At 46.4% G+C, this 24071-nt stretch overlaps 1 protein-coding gene across 1 annotated transcript in view; it reads right to left on the bottom strand.

The window, feature by feature from the left end:
* The window catches only part of tsen15 (TSEN15 tRNA splicing endonuclease subunit), an 83838-nt gene that overhangs the window by 59137 nt on the left and 630 nt on the right, over positions 1-24071 (bottom strand). The window contains exons 2-3 of the mRNA XM_070886215.1: positions 18835-18924; positions 18402-18483 (exon numbers count right to left, since the gene is read on the bottom strand). Of these exons, the coding sequence (XP_070742316.1) occupies positions 18402-18483; positions 18835-18924 (172 nt within the window). The remainder of the gene's footprint in view (positions 1-18401; positions 18484-18834; positions 18925-24071) is intronic.

Here is a 24071-nt window from a genome sequence, read left to right as displayed (position 1 = left end):
GGGGGGGAAAGGAGAGGTGGGGGGGAAAGGAGAGGTGGGGGGGAAAGGAGAGGTGGGGGGGAAAGGAGAGGTGGGGGGGAAAGGAGAGGTGGGGGGGAAAGGAGAGGTGGGGGGGAAAGGAGAGGTGGGGGGGAAAGGAGAGGTGGGGGGGAAAGGAGAGGTGGGGGGGAAAGGAGAGGTGGGGGGGAAAGGAGAGGTGGGGGGGAAAGGAGAGGTGGGGGGGAAAGAGAGAGAGGTGGGGGGGGGGGGGAAGTCTTTTGGGTGTAGTTAGGTGCAGGGACCGGGAGGGAGGCGGCCATTCGGCCTGGGCATGGGGCAGGAGAACTCAGCCTGGGCTAGCGGCAGGAGAGCTGACCGGGAGACCACATGGCCTGTGCTAGGAAAGGGGGAACGGACTGGGAGGCCACTTGGCCTGGGCTAGGGGGCGGGAGAGCGGACTGGGAAGCCACTCGGCCTGGGCTAGGGGACAGGAGAGCAGGCTGTTAGACCACTCGGCCAGGGCTCGAGGTGGGGGAGCACACCAGCAAGCCCTTCAGCCTGGACTAGGGGCGGGACCGGCTTTAATAATTGGAGGTAAGTTGCTGCACTATATTTTAATGTGTTTTTAAGTTTATGCAATGTGTTTTAAATTGATGCAATGTGTTTTAATGTGTTGGGTGCTGGCTGCATGTTTCAGCCTCGCATTGTGTCCCTAGTTACCATGGCAACCTGATCTTTCTGGCGCAGATCAAGGCTCCACCCCTAAAACTAAAGGACAGGTTACACCACGCCACGCCAAAATGAAGAAATCCAACGGGAAAACTTAGAACATTTTTTTTTGGCGTACTTGGGCCCCAGAAAAATTGGTGTAATTCTTCAAGTACGCCCAAAAAAAACTTTGGGGAAAATTAGCCCTACCTACGATTGGTGGGAAAGCAAATTGTGAGCAGGACGCAACGAATCTGCAAAGGGATATAGACAGGCTAAGTATGTGGGCAAAAATTTGGTAGATGGAGTATAATGTGGGAAAATATGAGGTTATCCACTTTGGCAGGGAAAATAAAAAAGCAAATTATTTAAATGGAGAGAGATTACAAAATGCTGCGGTACAGAGGGATCTGGGGGTCCTTGCACATGAAACACAAAACGTTAGCATGCAGATACTGTTATGTATGAATAAAGAGTCTGGCTGGATACTGTGAGCTCAAAGTCAAGTGTGACCTTAGTCTTTTATTGTAGATCTCCAGAGTGCCTCTCCAGCCTGTGAGGCCTCCTTAAGTATAGGTGCTCCCAACGGATTGTGGGATCCTTTGGGACTCCAGGGGATGAGCCCTCTGGTGGCTACACAAGGTATATACATTTTACATAGATAACAACACTCCCCCCCGCCCTCCAAAGTCAACAGTGTAACTATTTACAAGGTGAGTCGATTTGGAGCCTTTCTTTCCCTGGTTGATCGTCTCGGTGCAAATGCTGGTTTTGGTGAATCGTTTGTTGGGCACTCACTGGGCTGCTGTGCAGCTGGCCTTGCTGGGCTGCCTGCTGTGGTGAGTTCTGCTGGGCTGTTGCGGGTGATGGGTTCTGCTTCGTGGCCAACCACGGTGTCGGTTGCCACTGGTGTGTATGTTGGGGGGTCAAAGAAGGTAGGATCCAATGTGGGTTGCTCAGGATAGTCCATGAATCTGAGTTTGATTTGGTCCAAGTGTTTCCGGTGAATGAGTCTATTTGAAAGTTTGACCTGAAACACCCTGCTCCCCTCTTTGGCCACAATAGTGCCGGGAAGCCGCTTGGGATCTTGTCCATAGTTCAACACAAATACAGGATCATTGATTTCAATTTCGTGTGACACATTTGCACTATCACGACTTTATTGAAGCCGCCTGCTCTCTACCTGTTTATGTAGATCAGGGTGAACTAACGAGAGCCTTGTCTTAAGTGCCCTTTTCATGAGCAGTTCAACAGGTGGAATCCCAGTGAGCGAGTGGGGTCCCGTGCGGCAGCTAAGCAGGACTCAGGATAGGCGAGTCTGCAGTGAGCCTTCAGTTACCCTCTTCAAGCTCTGATGGTTTGCACTGCTCTCTCTGCCTGACCATTGGATGCTGGTTTGAATGGGGCAGATCTAACATGTTTGATCCCATTACGGGTCATGAACTCTCTGAACTCGGCACTGGTGAAACATGGCCCATTGTCGCTCACAAGGTCATCAGGCAGGCCGTGCGTGGCAAACATGGCCTGCAGGCTTTCAGTGGTGGCAGCTGACGTACTTGCCGACATTATCTCACATTCAATCCATTTGGAGTACGCATCCCCAACCACTAGAAACATTTTACCCAAAAATGGGCCTGCATAGTCAACATGGACCCTGGACCACAGTTTGGAAGGCCAAAACCATAAACTTAGTGGCGCCTCCCTGGGTGCATTGCTTAACTGCGAGCATGTGTTACATTTGTGCACGCAGGACTCTGAGCCCGCATCGATACCGGGTCACCCGTGAGATCTGGCTATCGCTTTCATGATTACAATGCCTGGGTGAGTACTGTGGAGAACATTGATGAAAGTGTCCCTGACCTTCTTGGGGACCACTACCCGATTACCCCACAGGAGGCAATCTGCCTGTATAGACATTTCATCTTTGCGCCGCTGGTACGGCTTTATCTCTTCCTGCAATTTCACTGACACTGGCCCAGCTCCCGTGAAGCACACAATTTTTTACTAGGGACAGTAAGGGGTCCTGGCTCGTCCAAGTTCTAATCTGTTGGACTGTGATGGGTGATTGCTCACTGATAGAGAATTCGAACAGGCTGCATACAGTCTGTGAGAATTCACAGACCCCCTCAGTTAGAGCTTCTACGTGCAACTCAGCACATTGCATTGTCATCAATCAACTTAACATTTTAGGACCTTTGGCAGCGAGCCAATTAAAGGTCAACAGAATATCAATTGAGCCAATGTCAAAGAAGGTGCATTCTTTTCTGTAAATTGATCAGGTATAAGCACAGCCATTTTGGTCATGTGTTCTCAAAAAGACAAAAGGAACTGGCAATCAGCCAGTAGCTTGTTGCTGCTGCCAGAATAAAAGTTATGTTAAAACTACAACCGGAGTTCACATTTCATTGAAAATTAAGAGATCTAACAATTTTGGCGTCACGAACACAATCGCTGAGGGAAGAAACTGAATTTTGGACATCGGACCTACATACTGAGGTAAGGACTCCTCTTTATAAAAGTCCTCGGTCAAAAGTCTAAATTCGCCTCTCCTTCTACGCGATTCCGAAAGCCTCCGGTTTGCGAACCCTCCAGTTGGTAGTCGGCTCGAGCTCCCATAGACGTCTAACTTCGGCGGAATGTTAGTTAATTAATCACCGACCAACTGATCGGCTGGAAAGCCTACGACTCGAGACCCCAGTAAAGAAATCAGTATTATGGCAGCAGGAGATAAGAGCAAAGAATTGCCTTCAACTGTTAAAGGTGGGCAGGCACCACCTGAGGTTTCGATAGATGAAATCCTCGAACAGTTGAAAGAATACATAGAGCAACAATTCAACTTATCTAAAACCTGTATTAAAATCGAACAAAAATACGGTACCTCCAAAGGACAATGGTCCTTGGACGAGATCAAAAGGGTCTGGGGAAAAACGACCCATATGAAAAATAAAGAGCGAATCCAAAGGTCCCTAGCCATTATGAGACAGATCCGACAGCAGAATGAAATTCTAACGCGTTCCCAACACGATAGGGACCTGACCAGTACAAAGGACCAATTGCAAGCTGATTGTGCACAGCGGCGACAGAAAAAACTTGAACTTGAAAAGACGGAAGCGGAAGTTAAAGATCTTAAAGGTGAAACTAAAGAATGAAAAAAATCATTAGGTCAAGAGACAGTAATAAGAAAAGGAAAATGTATCGGTCGATTCCCAGGGTACCCATGTTGGGATAAATTAAAAGCGCAAACCCAAAGACACGACCAAGGAATAGATATGGATTCTGAATCCTCCGACGATACAGGGTTGGAGAATGAAGAATTGGGGGTGTGCTTTGCCCCTTTTTAAAAAAAGACGAGTTTTAGTCAAATCAGAAGAGACTGCGGATGAGGACGGAACCAAAACAATGAAGAAAAGGGTGGATGCAAAATATTTAGTTCATGATCCGGCAGACCCAGAGAAAATTGATAAATGGTCCAAGGAGTTGCCCAATCCAAAGAAAGGGGGAGTGAAAACATGGGACCAATTGGACCGCTTAAGAAATATATATCAACTTCATCCCTGGGACGGAGTGCAAATTTTGACCATAATGGTGCCAAAAACACAGGGAAGAAAATTGCACGACAAGGTAGAAGAAGCTTTGGGGCAGGATGAGCAAGAATTAGACGCAGGATGGGAGGCGATTAAACACTGGCTGCAAGCCTTCAGTCCAGCTAAAACAGACTGGGGAAAAATTGCAGCCTGCCAACAGAAAGGAACAGAGGAGATCCTGGAGTATGACGAGCGGTTTAGATGCACGTGGCTAGAACATTCGGGTATGGATAATACGGTTGAGGAAATGGATGAATAAGTGTTTGGACCCCTGAAAGCAGCTTTCGTGGCAGGTCTAAAGCCAGAACCGTCCAAAATGCTTAAGGTAGTGTTACCGGACTGGGAAGGTAGAGGAACTACCTTTGCAGCATTGGTGGATCGATGTAACCAATTAGATCGGGATATGGGAGCTAAAGTCCGAGACCTGCAGGCTGTGGAATGGAAATCCCAGGATTCCAATAAATAGTTATTAGGAATATTACCTGGAAAATGTCATTATTGTGGAAAAGAAAGTCACTGGGCCAAGACGTGCAGGGCAAAACAGCAAGGTCGCGGCCGGGGAAGAAGACGCAGCCAGGGATACAATTCAGCTAACAAACCAGGTTTGTCACAAGATAATAACCTCATAGAAACAATTAAGCGACTGATAATACAACAACAGAAGGAGATACTTGGGATAGCAAAAAACGATTAGAGCCCGCCCTGGCCCCACTCCTCGCACTAATACAACAGAAGGGAGAAGGGCTATATATAACTGTGAGGGTGGGCGATAAGGATGTAAGACTGTCTTTTAGACACAGGGGTGGAATTAACATGCTTACCCCTACAATATGGAGACTCTATGCCGTTGGATGGTAGGGCACGTACAGCCTATGGAGTTGGGGGCCATAAAATGGAAATTAAAAGGACAACACTGGTACTTATAGGGCTGGGTCCACATGAACTAACCACGCCAGTCTGAATAGGCCCAGTAGATCAACCCCTTTTGGGAATGGACATTCTAATCCAAGTAGATTCATCGTTGCATTTCGAGGATGGTCGGGTGACATGGTCAATTGGAACTTTGAAGAAAGAAGAATTGAAGGAACACCCGATATGCGCTAAAGATAAGAATGATTGTGGCCTACTCCAGATGGAGCCTGCATCATTTATCAGGACTAAGATCCATGCACAAAACAGTATCCCATCAGTCCAACTGCCATCGCGGGAATCTTACCGTTTATTCAGCAATTGGAGAAACAAGGGGTGCTTATTAAAACGCATAGCTCCTCCAATAGCCCCGTGTGGCCGGTACAGAAATCTAATGAGACTTGGCGTTTGACTGTCGATTATAGGAAAGCTAACCAGTGTATTGATTAAAAAGCTCCTTTGGTCGCAGATCCCTCCACCATTTTTAATGCCCACAAACCGGAACATAAATATTTCTCGGTTATAGATATGGCCGACGGATTTTGGTCGGTGCCTCTGGCACCGGAGGTTCGACAGTGGTTTGCTTTCACGGTCCAAGGACAACAGTATACTTGGACCCGGTTACCGCAGGGTTTCCACAACAGCCCTACGGTATTCCACATGGCTTTACAAAGCCATTTGCGGGAATTACCTCCACAGTCATCCAATATGTAGACGATATCCTGCTAGCTTCAAACACGGAAGAACAGCATGAACAAGATTTACGAGCTTTGCTGGACCACCTTTGGCTGAAAGGACATAAAGCCAGCATCGACAAAACACAAATATCCCAAGAAGAGGTTGAATACCTGGAACAAAAGATTTCACAAGGAAAGAGAGAACTTACCCAGGATAGAACTGCAGCCATTCGAGCTGCTAAAAAACCTACCACTATTCAGGAACTAAGGTCTTTTTTGGGATTGTGTAACTTTAACAGAAATTGGATTGACTCCTTCACACAGCTTGCTCAGCCATTGAATGATATTTTAAAGAGGAAACGTGCCTCTAAAGAAGCCATCACCCTCACTAAGGAACAGCAAGAGGCCTTCCTGAGTTTGAAAAAGGCTTTGTGTTCGGCACCGGCTCTGGGAATCCCCGACAGTGGTAAGCCATTTACCCTGTTTGTCCATGAGAAAGAAGGATACATAACAGCTCTGCTGACACAAGAACATGGGGATCGGCAAAGACCTATTGGCTGTTATTCGGCAAAACTGGATGCGGTAGCCCTCGGATGGGGAAGTTCGCTAAGGGCCATGGAAGCTACATGTCGAGCGGTAATGATCACTGCGGGTCTAGTCCTCGACCAAAAGCTGATTGTCAAGTGTCCCCACACCGTACACACTTTGCTGTCTATGAATAGAATGTCTCAGGTGACGGCAGCTAGATGGATCCGCTAGACAGCAGTTTTGAAAGCTCCTAATCTCCATATCGTCCGGGCCAGCCCGGTTAATCCCGCAACTATGCGCCCGATGTCAGAATCGAGGGAGCAAGAGGGGGGAGAATGTGAGGAGCATGATTGCGTGGAGATTTTAAAAGAAACAGAAGAAGCAGTCTTAGCAGCAGAGGAGCCTCTACACAACCCAGACGTCGTCCTGTTTACAGGTGGTTCCTCCTTTGTTGACAATGGTACCAGAAAAGCAGGATGGGCAGTTACAACCTTATGTGAGGTAGTGGCAAAAGAATGTTTACCCTCAGGAACGTCAGCACAACAGGCTGAGTTACGGGCCCTGTCAGAAGCATGTCGAATAGCAGAAGGACAGACAGCTAATGTCTGCACAGATTCGCGTTATGCTTTTGGAGTCGCTCACGACTTTGGTCTGTTATGGCGGAAAAGAGGATTCCTCACTGCTGCTGGTACCGAAATGGAAAAGAAGTCCGAGACTTATTAGAGGCCATATAATTACCTCAGGAAGTTCCATCCTGAAGTGTAAGGCCCATACCAAGGAAAATACAACGGAAGCACAGGGAAATGCCGACCAGGCAGCTAAAGATGCCGCCTCACAGGTCACTCCCCCAGAAGAACCAACACAGATGTGCAGATTGAAAGCACTCAGGACTCTGACATAAGACCTTCAAATAATGCAAGGCAAATGCTCCCGAGAGGAAAAATGGACATGGAGTGAGGCAGGAATTAAGCCTTGCGAAGATGGTGTCTGGAGACAAAGAGTTACCGACAAGCCAGTCGCACCACAAGCACTTATGCCTTTTTTAGCCCAACAGATCCACTCGTGGGGACACTTGGCCTCACAACAGATGACGGCACGGTTCCAGAAAAGCTGGTGGGGTCAGGGATTTAAAAAACATGCCCAGCTGGTAGCAGACCGCTGTGTGGTCTGTCAGAAAAATAATTCTGGACCCATCACGGTAATGCCCCAACTGAGGCCCCCTGCCCCTGTCGGACCATACCAGCATCTGCAGGTTGATTATATATCTCTTCCTTCATGCCAAGGATACACTAACATTCTTGTCATGGTCGACAGATTCTCTAGATGGGTAGAAGCTGTCCCAACTAAAAGAGCCACAGCCAATCACACTGCAAAGGTCTTGTGTAAGGAGTACATTCCCCGATGGGGACTCCTGAGTAGCATTGACTCAGATCAGGGAACACATTTCACAGGTGCTGTCTGCCAAGAAGTCTGTAGGTTACTGAACATTACATGGGATTTACACTGTCCTTATCATCCACAATCATCAGGACAAGCAGAGCGAATGAATCGAACTCAAACAACGGCTTGCCAAATATCATCAAGAAGGAACACCATGGCCCCAGGCACCACCAATAGTGCTATGTAGCATTAGGGCAACCCCAAACAGAACTACAGGTCTAAACCCATTTGAAATAACAGGAAGACCCATGTCGCTGCCAGGAACTATTGATTTACGGAAAGCTGATGTTCACTTAATGAGTGACATTTTGTTATCATGCTGTCAGAACCAAGCCAATGCTATTAGTTCTGTTTCCCGACAGGTATCGGCAGCTTGGGGTAATCCACCAGAAGGAGAACACGACATAACCCCGGGAGTCTGGGTGTATGTGAAAAAGTTGCATAAAGAACCTTTGGGTGCCAAGTGGGAGGGACCTTACCAAGTGTTATTGACCACCCAGGCAGCTGTTAAAGTCCAAGGAAAGAAAGCCTGGATCCACACCTCACACGTTAAACAAGCACCCATAACTGAAGCTGAAATCTAATAAGGACAATTACTTTTTGCCAAAATATATAAATTTACTGTATTACTGACTGTAGGTATTCTAGGCATATGCCTACTTCTTACTAGCCGACCCTCTGCGCCAAAGGGAAATAGTAGCGTCCCAAGGGAATTACATGTAAATACCTTTTTATATATGTCATACATTTATGCCAAACAAGTTAACATTTCTAGTTGTTGGGTATGTGCACATATTCCTGTTCACTCAAAGGGAGGGATTCCCTTGAGGCCAGTTCCCTTGAATATCTCGGAAATGGCCGAGTGGATAATTAATCAAAACAAAACAGGCAATGCGTTTCAGGATACGGAAAACTGGGCACGAAAATGGAAGTCAGCAGATTATAATCTGACTACCTTTGAAGGAGGGTACCAACCGTGCCACAATAATTCCAAACGGCCCCCATTTTTTGTTATCACTAATACAACGGGAATAGGAAGACCGGGAGAATCGGTCTGTCTGATTAGAAACATCAAAGGATGCCAAAATATGAGGTATAGTAACTGCTCCCGGAATTATAATATAATCAAGCCACGGAAACGTCCAAACTGGGCTGATGTGGGATTCTTAACGTAACGGGGATTCTGAATAAAACAGATGGAAAAGCCTGGACAGGCCCCAGAGTGTAGCTGACAAAGAAACAGCTAATATTCATTGCCTATAATGGCACCTATTGGGTGTGTGGCCACAAGGCCTACCCTTGGTTGCCCCAGAATTGGACGGGATCCTGCTATTTAGCCTACATTGTGCCATATATGTATCATATAAAGTCCCCGTCGGAACATCTACACCCGTCCTAAGAGAGCTATCACAGAAACAGAGAGGTTCTTTGCCATTCTGATCCCCAGGTATGGGACCGCCAGACTGGCAAGGGAATCCATTAACATGGCATCTGTTGTGGAACAGGTAGCCAATGATACCTCAGAGGCCCTAGTTAAAATCAATGCAGAAATGGTAGCAATCCGCACAGTAGCCCGACAGAAGAGACTGGCCCTTGACTACATTCTGGCTGAAAAGGGAGGTACTTGCGCCCTACTCGGAACTGAGTGTCGCACGTATATCCCAGATAGCTCCGAAGAAATTACCCACTTAGCGGAGCATATCCAAAAGGAGGTAGAAAAACTTAAGCAACCCCCATCATTCACTTTGTGGAGCGGAGCCACTGAATGGCTAGGTTCAATAGGAACTTCATTGGTGGAAGGTTTAATTCTATTCGTTATAATTATTTTACTTTTATATTGTTTTTTTATGTTGATTAAATGTTGTTGCGACCAGGCAGCTGCAGCTCCTGTCCCCCAGGTGAGACACCTTGCAGGTCCCAGCAGACCGTCTGTACGTGGCACAGGGTTATGTTATGCTTAAGGGAAGGTTGTTTACTGGTTGAATTAAGATACTGATTTGGATTAAATTGGAATAAGGTTAATTAACCTACTAAAACCAGATTTCCATTGTGGCCACGATGGAATTCGGGTTGGTGTAAATTTGTGTGGAAGCTGCTAGTCCGGACATGTGGCGAAACACATCAACAAATTTGAGAAGGAAACTATGAAATTATTTTGTAGAATGTTTAACCAGTGATACCCATTCAGTTTGTGAAAGAATCAAAGGGGGATTGATGGAGAATTCAAACAGGCTGTGAGAATTCTCTGACCCCCCAGTTAGAGCTTCTACGTGCAACTCAGCACATTGCATTAAGTCATCAATCAACTTGACATTTTAGGATCTTTGGCTCCGAGCCAATTAAAGGTTAACAGAATATCAATTGAGTCAATAAGGTCAAAGAAGGCACGTTCTTTTCTGTAAATTGATCAGATATAAGAACAGCCATTTTGGCCATGTGTTCTCAGAAAGACAAAGGAACTGGCAATCAGCCAGAAGCTTGTTGCTGCTGCCAGAATAAAAGTTATGTTAAAACTACAACCGGAGTTCGCATTTCATGAAAATTAAGAGATCTAACACTCACTCTCGAATACTTCCATTACCATGACTAAATCTGCGGGCTGTGCCATTTCCACCCCCGTGGTGGGCAATGGCAGCCTACTGAGAGCATCGGCACAGTTTTCTGTGCCTGGCCTGTAGCGGATGGCGTAGTTGTATGCGGACAACGTGTACACCCATCTCTGGATGCAGGCCGATGCATTCGTATTCATCCCCTTACTTTCAGAAAAAAGGGATATCAGTGGCTTATGGTCAGTTTCCAATTCAAATTTGAGCCCAAACAGATATTGATGCATTTTCTTCACCCCATCAACACACGCTAACGCTTCTTTTTCAATCATGCTGTAGGCTCTCTCAGCCTTCGACAGACTTCTGGATGCATAAGCAACCAGTTGCAGTTTCCCAGATTCATTAGCTTGTTACAATACACACCCGACCCCGTACGACGACGCATCACATGCCAATACCAAACGCTTACATGGATCATACAACACAAGCAATTTGTTTGAGCAGAACAATTTTCTAGCTTTTACAAAGGCATTTTCTTGGCTTTTGCCCCATACCCATTCATCTCCTTTACGCAGTAAGGCGTGCAGTGGTTCTAACAGTGTGCTGAGACCCGGTAAAAAGTTACCAAAGTAGTTCAGGAGTCCTAGAAACGACCGCAGCTCCGTCACGTTCTGTGGCCTTGGTGCGTTCTCGATTGCCTCCATCTTCGAATCAGTAGGCCTGATGCCATCCGCCGCGATTCTTCTCCCCAGGAACTCCACTTCAGGCACCAGGAAAGCGCACTTCGAGCGTTTTAACCTGAGCCCCACGCGGTTGAGTCGACTAAGAACCTCCTCCAGGTTTTGCAGATGCTCGACTGTGTCACAACCTGTAACCAAGATGTCGTCCTGGAAGACCATCGTGCACGGGACCGACTTCAGTAAGCTTTCCCTGTTTTTCTGGAATAACGCCGCGGCTGATCGAATCCCAAATGGGCATCTGTTGTAAATGAAGAGACCTTTGTGCGTGCTGATGCAGGTGAGGCCCTTCGATGATTCTTCCAGGTCCTGCATCATGTAGGCCGAGGTCAAGTCCAGCTTCGTGAACATCTTTCCTCCCGCCAGCGTCGCAAAAAGGTCGTCAACCTTTGGTAGTGGGTATTGATCCTGCAGGGAGAAACGATTGATAGTCACTTTGTAATCACTCCCTTGAGGACTGGAACAATCAGACTGGCCCACTCGTTGGATACAATCCGAGAAATGATGCCCTCTCGTTGCAGCCGGTCCAGCTCGATCTCCACCCTCTCTCTCATCATGTACGGTACTGCTCTCGCCTTGTGATGGATGGGTCGCGCCCCCGGAATTAGGTGGATCTGCACTTTTGCTCCTTGGAACTTCCCGATGCCTGGTTCGAACAGCGAGGGAAACTTGTTTAAGACCTGGGCACACGAAGTGCCTTCAGTGTAAGAGAGCGCTCGGACGTCGTCCCAGTTCCAGCGTATCTTTCCCAGCTATCTCCTGCCGAGCAGCGTGGGACCATCGTCTGGTACCACCCAGACTGGCAGCTTGTGCACCGCTCCATCGTAGGAGACCTTTACAGTAGCACTGCCGATTACAGGAATCAGTTCCTTTGTGTAAATGCTTAGTTTTGTGCGAATGAGAGTCAGGATTGGCCTTGAGGCCTTGCTACACCACAATTTATCGAAAGTCTTTTTGCTCATAATGGACTGGCTCGCGCCTGTGTCCAGCTCCATTGACACCGGGAGTCCATTTAATTCAACCTTCAGCAAAATCGGCGGACACTTTGTGGTAAATGTATGCACCCCATATACCTCTGCCTCCTCAGTCTGAGGCTCTGGTTCGTCGTGATCCGCCGTGGATCTGTCCTCCTCTGCAACATGGTGGTTTGCAGGATTAGCAGGGTTTGCAGCTCACCTGCACATACGTTGGAGGTGTCCCATTGTTCCACAGTCCTTGCAAACGCACCCTTTAAAGCGGAATGAATGGAAACGATGATCACCCCCGCAGCGCCGACAAGGTATTAATGGTCTTGCATTCATCACCCTTGATGGTGGACTCGGAGACATCTGCGGACGTGCAGCTGCAGACACGTGGGGCCTGCCTTGTACGTTGCGATTTGAAAACAGCATCACTTTGTTCACAGTACTTGTAGCAGCACTTGTGAGCTGAGAGATTTGCTTAGTATTGTCACTGGTGGCAATGAACATCTGGGCTATCGCTATGGCTTTACTCATAGTTGGGGTCTCTACAATCAAAAGTTTGCGAAGTATCACTTCATGGACAATGTCAAGTACGAAGAAGTCTCTGAGCATGTGCTCCAAATCTGCAATGTCCTGCAAGGCGTCTCAGCTCGGCGACATAGCTCGCCACTTCCTGCCTTCAGACCTTTTGTCGGTGTAGAACCGGTACCTCGTCATCAGAACGCTTTCCTTCGGGTTCAGATGCTCCTGGACCAGTGTGCACAAATCATCGTACGATTTCTCTTTGGGTTTCGCTGGATCAAGCAGACTTTTCATGAGGCCCCGCAGACGGTGAGGAGAATCACCCTTCATTTGGCAGTCTTCACTTCTCCTTCCAGCTCGTTGGCCACGAAATATTGGTCGAGTCGCTCCACGAAGGTTTTCCAATCACCTCCCTCCGACAATTTCTCCAGGATGCCCACTGTTCTCTGCATCGTTGGGTTCGTCATCTGTATCTCGGCGCCAATTATTGTGTATGAATAAAGAGTCTGACTGGATACTGTGAGCTCAAAGTAAAGTGTGACCTTAGTCTTTTATTGCAGGTCTCCAGAGTGCCTCTCCAGCCTGTGAGGCCTCCTTAAGTACAGGTGCTTCCCAGGGATTGTGGGATCCCTTTGGACTATAGGGGATGAGCCCTCTGGTGGCAACACAAGGTATATACAGATTTACATATATAACAGATACAGCAAGTAATTCGTCAAGCAAGTGGAATGTTAGCCTTTATTGCAAGGGGGATGGAGTATCAAAGTTGGGAAGTCCTGCTTCAATTGTACAGGCCATTGGTGAGACCACACCTGGAGTACGGCGTCCAGTTTTGGTCTCCTTATTTAAGGAGGGATATAGTTGTATTGGAGGCAGTTCAGAGAAGGTTCATGAGTTGATTCCTGAGATGAAAGGGTTGTCTTATTAAGAAGGGTTGAGCAACTTGGGCCTATAATCATTGGAGTTTAGAAGAATCTTATTGAAACATATAAGATTCTGAGGGGGCTTGACAGGGTAGATGCAGAGAGGATATTTTCCCTCGTGGGGGAATCTAGAACTAGGGCGCATAGTTTCAGAATAAGAGGTCGCCCATTTAAAACAGAAATGAGGAGGAATTTCTTCTCTCAGCGGGTCGTGAATCTTTGGAATTCTCTACCCCAGAGAGCTGTGCAGGCTGGGTCATTGAATATATTTAAGGAGGAGAGAGATATATTTTTGAATGATAAGGGCGTCAAGGGATATGGAGAGCGAGTAGGGAAGTGGAGTTGAGGCCAAGATTAGATCAGCCATGATCTTATTGAATGGCGGGGCCAGGTGGCCTACTCCTGCTCCTATTTCTTATGTTCTTATACAGTGACAGCTAGAACAATGAATACTCCACCCATAGAATGTATAAACTATCACGAAGAGCTGATTTTTATAAAATACAGACGTGCATTAATTTGAAGTTACAACATTACATAGCTCTTTTACTGTGTGCACCTCTTGACGGTACTGTTACTTTAAAGCGCCTTTGGTAGACGAGGTGTGAAATAATCTCAATAGTTACAATTTAACATTCCAGGTGCATAGCGACATGCAACAAGATGATATATTAGGAATGCACAATTTTCCATGCATTGAACTGAATAACACTGAGCCACTTCAATTCCCCGTCTCAGTCCCACTATGACCTCTCTGAATTTGGCTTTCTACACTATTCCAATGAAGGTCAAGCAAGCTCAAGGAACTGCGCCTTGTCTTTCCATTTTAATATTGACGAATAACTTCAGGCCTTATCAATAGCTCCCACTTTCTCTTCAGCAGGCTGGATGCGTTAGTGTATCCAAAATGGAAGGGGAAATGGCAGGACGGGCTGGTGTTTGGGGTAAGGATCCTTCCTCCATTGGAACACAATGCTGATCTGCACTCTTGGTGTCAGCCGTGGCTCAGTTGGTATCACTTTCGCCTCGGAATCAGAAGGTTGTGGGTTAAAATCCCACTCCAGAGACTTGAGCACAAAAATCTAGGTACTGAAGGAGTGCTGCACTGTCGGAGGTGTCATCTTTTGGACGAGATGTTAAAACGAGGCCTATCTGCCCTCTCAGGTGGAGGTAAAAGATCCCATGGCACTATTTCAAAGAAAAGCAGGGGAGTTCTCCCCAGTGGCCTGGCCAATATTTATCTCTCAAATCAACATCACTAAAACAGATTATATAAGAACATAAGAAATAGGGGCAGGAGTAGGCCATACGGCCCCTCGCGCCTGCTCCACCATTCAATAATATCATGGCTGATCTGATCGTGGACTCAGCTCCCATCTCCGCCCGCTCCCCATAACTCCTTATTCTCTTATCGTTTAAGAAACTGTCTATTTCTGTCTTAAATGTATTCAATTTCCCAGCTTCCACAGCTCTCTGAGGCAGCGAATTCCACAAATTTACAACCCTCAGAGAAGAAATTTCTCCTCATCTCTGTTTTAAATGGGCGGCCCCTTATTCTAAGATCATGCCCTCTAGTTCTAGTCTCCCCGATCAGTGGAAACATCCTCTCTGCATCCACCTTGTCAAGCCCCCTCATAACCTTATAAGTTTCGATAAGATCATCTCTCATTCTTCTGAACTCCAATGAGTAGAGGCCCAACCTTTCCTCATAAGTCAACCCCCTCATCCCCGGAATCAACCTAGTGAATCTTCTCTGACTGCCTCCAAAGCAAGTATATCCTTTCTTACATATGGAAACCAAAACTACACGCAGTATTCCAGGAGTGGCCTCATCAATATCTTATATAGCTGCTTTTATACTCCATCACCTTTGCAATAATGACATTGTCTGGTCATTATCACATTGCTGTTTGTGTGACCTTGTTGCAGGCAAACGGGTTGCCATGTTTCTATAACAACATTGACTACACTTCAAAATGTACTTCATTGGTCGTAAAGTGCTTAGAGACATCCTGTGGTCATGAAAGGCACTATATAAATGCAAGTCTTTCTTTCTTTGGTGTCGGCCTGCTTGTTTTTTTCCTTCTCCCAAGATCATGGGCCGCTGAAGCTTTCTCCACTTTGCCAGTTTTTCACTCTTCCATTACCAGAAGCCCCACGTTCTGAGTTATTCACACCTCCATCTCCTAAATGCCTTTAATTTCTCCCATTATGCCTCCTAGTATTTCATGCCAATATCATGTCTGTCATTTAATCATTACCTGTTTTCCAGTCATGCACTTTACAGGTCATTCTATTTCTTCTTTTGTGTGTATGTATCTATGTTCCCTCCCACTTCCTTTTGTTTTGCTTCTTTGTAAATGTTGATCATCAGTAATATCTTCCAGTTCTGATTAAGGGTTTCAGGTTTACAGCATCTGCAGTACTTTTGCTTTTTGTCTGTCTCCAGATTGTAAAGCAAAGCATATGGATAGCAGCCATATAGTCAAATCTGTGGGTTTGAAAAAGTGCTACCGGAAAAAGTACCTTGTGAAGTACAAAAACTATCTTGTTTTAAATCACAGGGACTTAGCTAGAATTTGTAGAAGAGAGAAGAAAGTCACACAGGAGCCCATGTCTACAGTTCCCTAACCAAATCTGGTTTGTTAACTATGAACAAATTTACAGAATTTTTTTTTTTACATGCCTCATAGCACAAAAATCACTAAACATTATGGATTTTCAAATATGATCCACCACCCTTTTCCCCACCGTTGGCACTTGCACATTCAGCCATCTCGACCTCACACTCGAATTCCCTCCCTAAAGCTCTCCGCATCTCCATTCACGCTCTTCCTTCAAGACCATTCTTAAATCCACCTCTTTTACCAAACTTTTGGTCACCCCTCTTTTTGTTATTAGCTCATGGGATGTCAACGTCGCTGGCAAGGCCAGCATTAATTACCCATCCCTAGTTGCCCTTGAGAAGGTGGTGGTAAGCCTCCTTCTTGAACTGCTGCAGTCCTTGTGGTGAAGGAACTCCCAGAGCTGTTAGGGAGGGAGTTGCAGGATTTTAACTCAGTGATGGTGAAGGAACGGCAATATTTTTCCAAGTAAGGGTGGTGTGTGACTTGGAGGGGATCTTGGAGGTGATGGTGTTCCCATGCATCTGCTGCCCTTGTCCTTCTAGGTGGTAGAAGTCATGGGTTTGGGAGGTGCTGCCGAAGAAGCCTTGGCGAGTTGCTGCAGTGCATCTTGTAGACGGTACACACTGCAGCCATGGTGCGCCAGTGGTCGAGGGGGTGAATATTTAAGGTGGTGTTTGGGGTGCAGATCAAGCAGGCTGCTTTGTCCTGGATGGTATCAAGCTTCTTGAGTGTTGTTGGAGCTGCACTCATTCAGGCAAATAGAGAGTGCTCCATCACACTCTTCAAAAAGTACTTCATTGGTCGTGAAGTGCTTTGAGACACCCTGTGGTCATGAAAGGCCTTGTAGATGGTGGAAAGGCATGGAGAGACAGGAGTTGAGACATTCGCCGCAGAATACCCAGCCTCTGACCTGCTCTTGTTGCCACAGTATTTTTGTGGCTGGTCCAGTTAAGTTTCTGGTCACTGGTGACCCCCAGGATGTTGGCTCGGCATCCATTGTGTCTGATTACGCTTCTGTGAGGCACGTCGGGATGGTTTTTTTCGTTAAAGACACTATGTGAATGTGCTTTATTGTTGATCTGTTGAATTTCTGCGCCGTTCGCCAAAAAATAACTGGATGGCACGATGGGTCAGAATAAGGTCTTATCACCAGGAGTTCAAATCCAGGACAAACCAATGAGGCATAGGTTCCTGTCGGTCAGATGCAAGGCTCCCACTGAAGTGAGAGTGGGCCGTATCAATCCTGTTTCCAATGCCAACATGGCAACAGCACAGAACTGTGCATAATGTGGTAGTAATTAACAACCTCACTCAGAAAAGCCTAACAGCTGGTGTGAGAAAGGGAAATAAAAATTACAGGTGCAGTTGAGGATGGCCTTCTGAAGGTAAGGATACAATGCATTGTTGCGAGCAAGAGTAGAGGAGGTTTCACCCTGCACTTTAGAAAACCCGGGAAATTCTTATTAACCCCACTTTTACATTCCTGGACTGGATACAATAAAAAGCTTGTTGGCCAATAGACCTTGGTCCCTCAACTCCAGCCTCCAACCTCTTCCTTTCCTGAGTGTCAGCTGTGGCTCAGTGGGTAGCACACTCGTCTCTGAGTCAGAAGGATGTGGGTTCAAGTTCCGCTCCAGAGACTGGAGCACATAAATCTACGCTGACACTCCAGTGAGGGAGTGCTGCACTGTCAGAGGTGCCGTCTTTCAGATGAGACATTATACCAAGGCCCCGTCGACCCTCTCAGGTGGATGTAAAAGATCCCATGACACTATTTCGAAGAAGGGCAGGGGAATTATCCTTGGTGTCCTGGCCAATATTTATCCTTCAATCAACATAACAAAAACAGATTATCTGGTCATTATCACATTGCTGTTTTTGGGAGTTTGCTGTGCGCAAATTGGCTGCTGCGTTTCCTACATTACAACAGTGACTACGCTCCAAAAGTACTTCATTGGCTGTAAAGTTCTTTGAGATGTCCAGTGGTCGTGAAAGGCGCTATATAAATGCTAGTCTTTCTTTCTTTCCATCGCAATCTTTCTCGCCTCTATTTTATCGTTACCCCTATGGTCAGTGCTGCTCTAAACTTTCCTCTCATGCCCCTTACTGTCGAATGGTCCTCCGATACTCACTACCTATACTCGTGTAAAAGATTGGCTTGCCAGAGGTCAGCAATGTTCAGTGAGTCTGGGAGAGCCAGTCAGTGACAGCAAATTACCTTGAAAAAGTCACAAGAATATTCTAGATTCATGATCTTACCTTCCAGAAGGTCAAGGAATACCAGAAATGCAGTATATACTTGTGCACTCTCTCCAACATCTAAAGCCATCATCTCTGTATACTGAAAATAAAAACATGAATAAAAATTATAGAAGCATATATATACAAAAAGGACAAAGGACAAAGGACAAAGATCAGATACATCAACCACACCCCAACCAGACATGATGCAGCTACATACACCATGGATCCACCTTCGAGTCACACAATCTCCTGGGACAGGGACATTTTTTTTAAAGCAGAAAAACCCAAGGTTGATTTTGGAAAAATTTACAAATTCCTCTCCAACTCCGTAAGGCAATCATGCAAACCTCTAGGCGACCAATAACCCATGAAATCCTTCTAATTCCACCTCATCATCATAGGCAGTCCCTCGGAATCTCACCTAATATAACTGAAAGTGTACTCTTACCTCAGGAAAATGTGCAGCTCCCTTTTGAAGGGCTACAGTGAATCCATACTCACTGCATTCTTTGGTAATCTGTTCCAGAGGGTGACAATTCTCCATGAAAAGAAATATTTCCCAAAAAAAACAATTAAAGTCTTTATACAAAGATTTGATACAAAGTCCCCAATCCAACCATTCTTATCCATCTCAAATAACCTATCTAACTGGACAGTCTCTGACCTCGTTGTCATTTTAAGCATCTCAATCATATCCCTTCAAAGGCTGTGCTTCTGTAACAAAAGTACTCAGATTTCCTATCCTGATAACTAAGAACCCCAGGGTTGGGTACCATGTAGGTTGCTCTCGTCTGGACCTTCTCCAGGGCATCTATATCAACATCATCATCATCATCATAGGCAGTCCCTCGAAATCGAGGAAGACTTGCTTCCACTCTAAAAGTGAGTTCTCAGGTGGTTGTACAGTCCAATGCAGGAATTAGTCTCTGTCACAGGTGGGGCAGACAGTGGTTGAAGGAAAAGGTGGGTGGAGAGTCTTTCGCTGTCTGCTCTTGGTTTCTGCATGCTATCGGCGACGAGACTCAAGGTGCTCAGCGCCCTCCCGGATGCTCTTCCTCAACTTTGGCCGGTCTTGAGCCAGGGATTCCCAGGTGTCGGTGGGGATGTTGCACTTTATCAAGGAGGCTTTGAGGATGTCCTTGAAACGTTCCATCTGCCCACCTGGGGCTCGCTTGCCGTGTAGGAGTTCCGAGTAGAGCGCTTGCTTAGGGAGTCTCGTGTCGGGCATGCGGACGATGTGGCCCCTCCAACGGAGCTGGTCGAGTGTGGTCAGTGTTTCGATGCTGGTCTGAGCGAGAATGCTGACGTTGGTGCGTCTATCCTACCAGTGGATTTGCAGGATCTTGCGGAGGCAACGCTGATGGTACTTCTCCTGCGCTTTGAGGTGTCTGCTGTATATGGTCCACATCTCCACCAGGCAGTCCATTCTAGATCATAATTTGCTGCATAAAAAAAACTCATCTCCCCTCTGGTACTGTTGCCAATGACCTTAAATCTGTTTCCTTTTTGAAAGATCTGCATGTATGGTGACCAAAACAATGCAGGACCTCAATTCAATGCGGGATCTAAGTCACTTCTTAGCCACTTACACCGATACAGCACTTGTGTGCCTGTATTATTGATTTGAATTCCATACTACTAGTGACAGCACACGGGATTAGCACAAAATTCACACAGAAAATGGCCAGCCTGTCGAATGCACACAGTGTGAAACCCAGACATGTTTCCTCTCACGTATTCTGAAGAGAGAAATGCATATGCATTACTGAGTCTGTGACTGGATCCTGTTGATACAAACGATGGTTTTAATATGCTAATGTTAATTAAATGCAGAGACGCTGGGTTCCACCTGTTTTATTATCTTTGTTAGCCTTCCAATTATTAGTTATTTTTAAACTGGGGGCAGATTTCCTCTGTAATTGATTAAGAATGGCAGTCGAGTGAAAGAAGCTCGGAGGTCAATGTTTTTTTAGTTCTGACACGTTGTTCAGTTCAGCTGGCACAAGTCAAAAGAATCAAACATACGGAGATCGTGATTCTTTGACTGACAGCTGTATCTGATGTGAAGACGTGTGTTATCCGTGAGTGTGGACCAGATACATGTCCCGTTTGATGGCCCATTGTGGATTTTTGTGGGACTTCCCGCATTCAGCTGGTCGTTCTACAGCCAGCAGAGTAAGTAAGCTAGATGGTCTTCATGGTTGTGTCGTGCCACGTAAAATCTGAGCAATTGTTTTCAAGGATCTAATTACATTGAAAGATAGCTCAGGAGGGAGCATATATATATGTTTCAAAAAGGACAAAAATTTAAGGTAATTGGCAAAAGAACCAGAGGGGAAATGAAGATTTTTTTTTTTTTTAAACACAGCAAGTTGATCTGATCTGCAGTGCACTGTCCGAAAGGATGGTGGACACAAATTCAATTGTAACTTTTGAAAGGGATTTGGATAAAATACTTGATGGGGAAACATTTGCAGGACTATGGGAAAAGAGTAGGACTAATTGAATAGTTCTTTCTAAGAGTCAGCATGGGCATGATGGGCCGAATGGCCTCCTTCTATGCTGTATGACTATGATTCGATGTATCATGAAGGATGCATACACTGTTTTACAATGACTCTTCTGCATTAAATAAACTGGCCATTAGGTTATAGAGTATATATAAATTCAGCAACACAAGATGAGGAGAGTTATATAACACATGCTACATTCCAGTAAGCTGGCATACAGCGGCTGATGAGCAGGAAACATTAAATGGGGAAGTGTCAGAGAAGCCGAGAGTGCACACAGGGACCCAGGAATGGGTGAGGCACGGAGGGATTTGAAAAAGAAAAAAAAAGACTTGCATTTATAGAGCGCCTTTCACGACCACCGGATGTCTCAAAGCGCTTTACAGTCAATGATGTACTTTTGGAGTGTAGTTACTGTTGTAATGGTAGGAAACGCAGCAGCCAATTTGCACACAAGCATGCTCCCACAAACAGCAATGTGATAATGACCAGATAATCAGTTTTTGTCATGTTGATTGAGGGATAAATATTGGCCAGGACACCAGGGATAGCTCCTCTGCTCTTCTTCAAAATAGTGCCATGGGATCTTTTACGGCCACTTGAGAGAGCAGACGGGGCCTCGTTTTAACATCTCATCCGAAAGACAGCACCTCCAACAGTGCAACGCTCCCTCAGCACTGCACTGGAGTGTCAGCCTAGCTTTTTGTGCTCAAGCCCCTGGAGTGCGACTTGAACCCACAACCTTCTGACTCAGAGGCAAGAGTGCCACAGCTGACACTGGTGGCGAAGATGAAAATATTAATGTTCATTCTCTGGAACATGGATAGGGTGATGGGTATTTCAGCCTTAGTGTGAGTGGGATCACTGACTGCCCCACTCCAGAGACTTGAGCACAAAATTCTAGGATTACACTGCTGCAATACTAAGGGAGTGTTGCGTTGTTGGAGGTGACGTCCTTTGGATGAGACTGTACACAGAGTCTGCCCTCTCAGGAGTATGAAAAGATCCCATGGCATAATTTCAAAAAGCAAGGGAGTTCACCCCAGTGTCCTAACCAATATTTATCTCTCAACCAACATCGCTAAAAAAACATATTATCTGGTCATCGTCACATTGTGGTTTGTGGGATGGATTGGCTGTTGCATTTCCTACATTACAACAGTGACAGCCTGGATTTGGTGCTCAAGTCTCACAACCTTCTGACTGAGAGATGGGAGTGCTACCCACTGAACCCTGGCTGACACTTTCCGAGCATATCTGCTTCTCTCTGACCTCCAGTGGGGTGGCAGAAGCTCCATTATCCTAGTATCAACTACACGGGGTGGCAGCACACTCACCTCCGAGTCAGAAGGTTGTGGGTTCAAGTCCCACTCCAGAGACTAGAGCACAAAATCTAGGCTGGACTCTCCCAATGCAAGGCTGAAGAAGCGCTGCACTGTCGGAGGTGCTGTCCTTCGGATGAGACGTTAAGCCGAGACCCCGTCTGCCCTCTCGGGTGGACATAAAAAATCCCATGGTGGTATTTGAAGAAGAGCAGGGGATTTAGCCCTGGTGTCCTGGACAATATTTATCCCTCAACCTGTCTGTAGGAGCTTGCTGTGCATAAATTTTCTGCTGTGTTTCCGAGATTGCAAGTGACTACACTTCAAAAGTACTTCATTGGCTGCGAAATGTTTTGAGACGTCACATTTGACCCTGAAATTAGCTTTTGACCACATATCCGCAGCATAACTAAGACCGCTTTTTTCCACCTCGATAACATCACCCGTCTCCGCCCTTGTCTTAGCTCATCTGCTGCTGAAGCTCTCATCCATGTCTTTGTAACCTCTAGACTTGACTATTCCAACGCACTCCTGGCTGGCGTCCCACATTCCACCCTAAGTAAACTAAAGGTGATCCAAAACTCATCTGCCCTTGTCCTAACTCGCAACAACTCCCACTCAGCCATCACCAATGTGCTCGCTGACCTACATTGGCATCCGGTTAAGCAACGCCTCGATTTCAAAATTCTCATCCTTGTTTTCAAATCCCTTCATGGCCTCCCCCTTCTATCTCTGTAATCTCCTCCAGCCCCACAACCTTCGAGATATCTGCGCTCCTCTAATTCTGCCCTCTGGAGTGTCCCTGATTAGAATCACTCAACCATTGGTGGCCGTGCCTTCTGTTGTCTGGGCCCCAAGCTCTGGAACTCCCTGCCTAAACCGCTCCACCTCTCTTTCCTCCTTCAAGACACTCCTTAAAATCTCCCTCTTTGACCAAGCTTTTGGTCACCTGCCCCAATTTCTCCTTGCGTGGCTCGGTGTCAAATGTTTACTTCATAATACTCCTGTGAAGCACTTTGGGCCGTTTCAGTACTTTAAATATAAGAAGTAGGAGCAGGAGTAGGCCACCTGGTCCCTCGAGCATGCTCCGCCATTCAATAAGATCATGGCTGATCGGATCATGGACTCCGCCCCATTTCCCTGCCCTCTCCTCATAACTCTTGATTCCCTTATCACTCAAAACTCTGTCCATCTCCACCTTAAATATATTCAATGACCCAGCCTCCACAGCTCTCTGGGGCAGAGAATTCCATAGATTTACAAACCTCAGAGAAGAAATTCCTCCTCATCTCAGTTTTAAATGGGCGACCCCTTAAGGCGCTATATAAATACAAGTTGTTGTTGTTTGTTGTGCTGGGGTTGTGGTTGGTGGTGGTGGTGCTAATTCCTGCCCTCCTGTATGGATCTGAGGCATGGACAACTTACAGAAGACACATCAAGTTGCTGGAGATATATCACCAATGATGTCTCCGCAAGATCCTGCAAATCCCCTATGAGGACAGACGCACCAACATCAGTGTCCTTGCCCAGGCTAACATATCCAGTATCGAAGCATTGACCACACTCGATCAGCTTCGTTGGGCAGGCCACTTAGTCCGCATGCCAGACACGAGGCTTCCTAAGCAATTGTTCGATGCGGGAGCTCCTTCACGACAAACGTGCCAAAGGTGGGCAGCGGAAACGTTACAAGGACACCTTCAAAGCCTCCCTGATAAAATGCGACATCACCACTGACACCTGGGAGTCCCTGACCGAAGACCGCCCAAAGTGGAGAAAGTGCACCTGGAACCTCAATGCCGAGAGCATGAAGAGGTCAGGCGCAGGCAGCGGAAAGAGCGTGTGGTAAATCAGTC

The sequence above is a fragment of the Pristiophorus japonicus genome, chromosome 8 (genome assembly GCF_044704955.1).
Source record: "Pristiophorus japonicus isolate sPriJap1 chromosome 8, sPriJap1.hap1, whole genome shotgun sequence".
NCBI classification, from domain to species: Eukaryota; Metazoa; Chordata; class Chondrichthyes; family Pristiophoridae; genus Pristiophorus; species Pristiophorus japonicus.
Note: the sequence above shows the minus strand (reverse complement) of the source record. Positions and strands in the feature narration are given on the sequence as shown.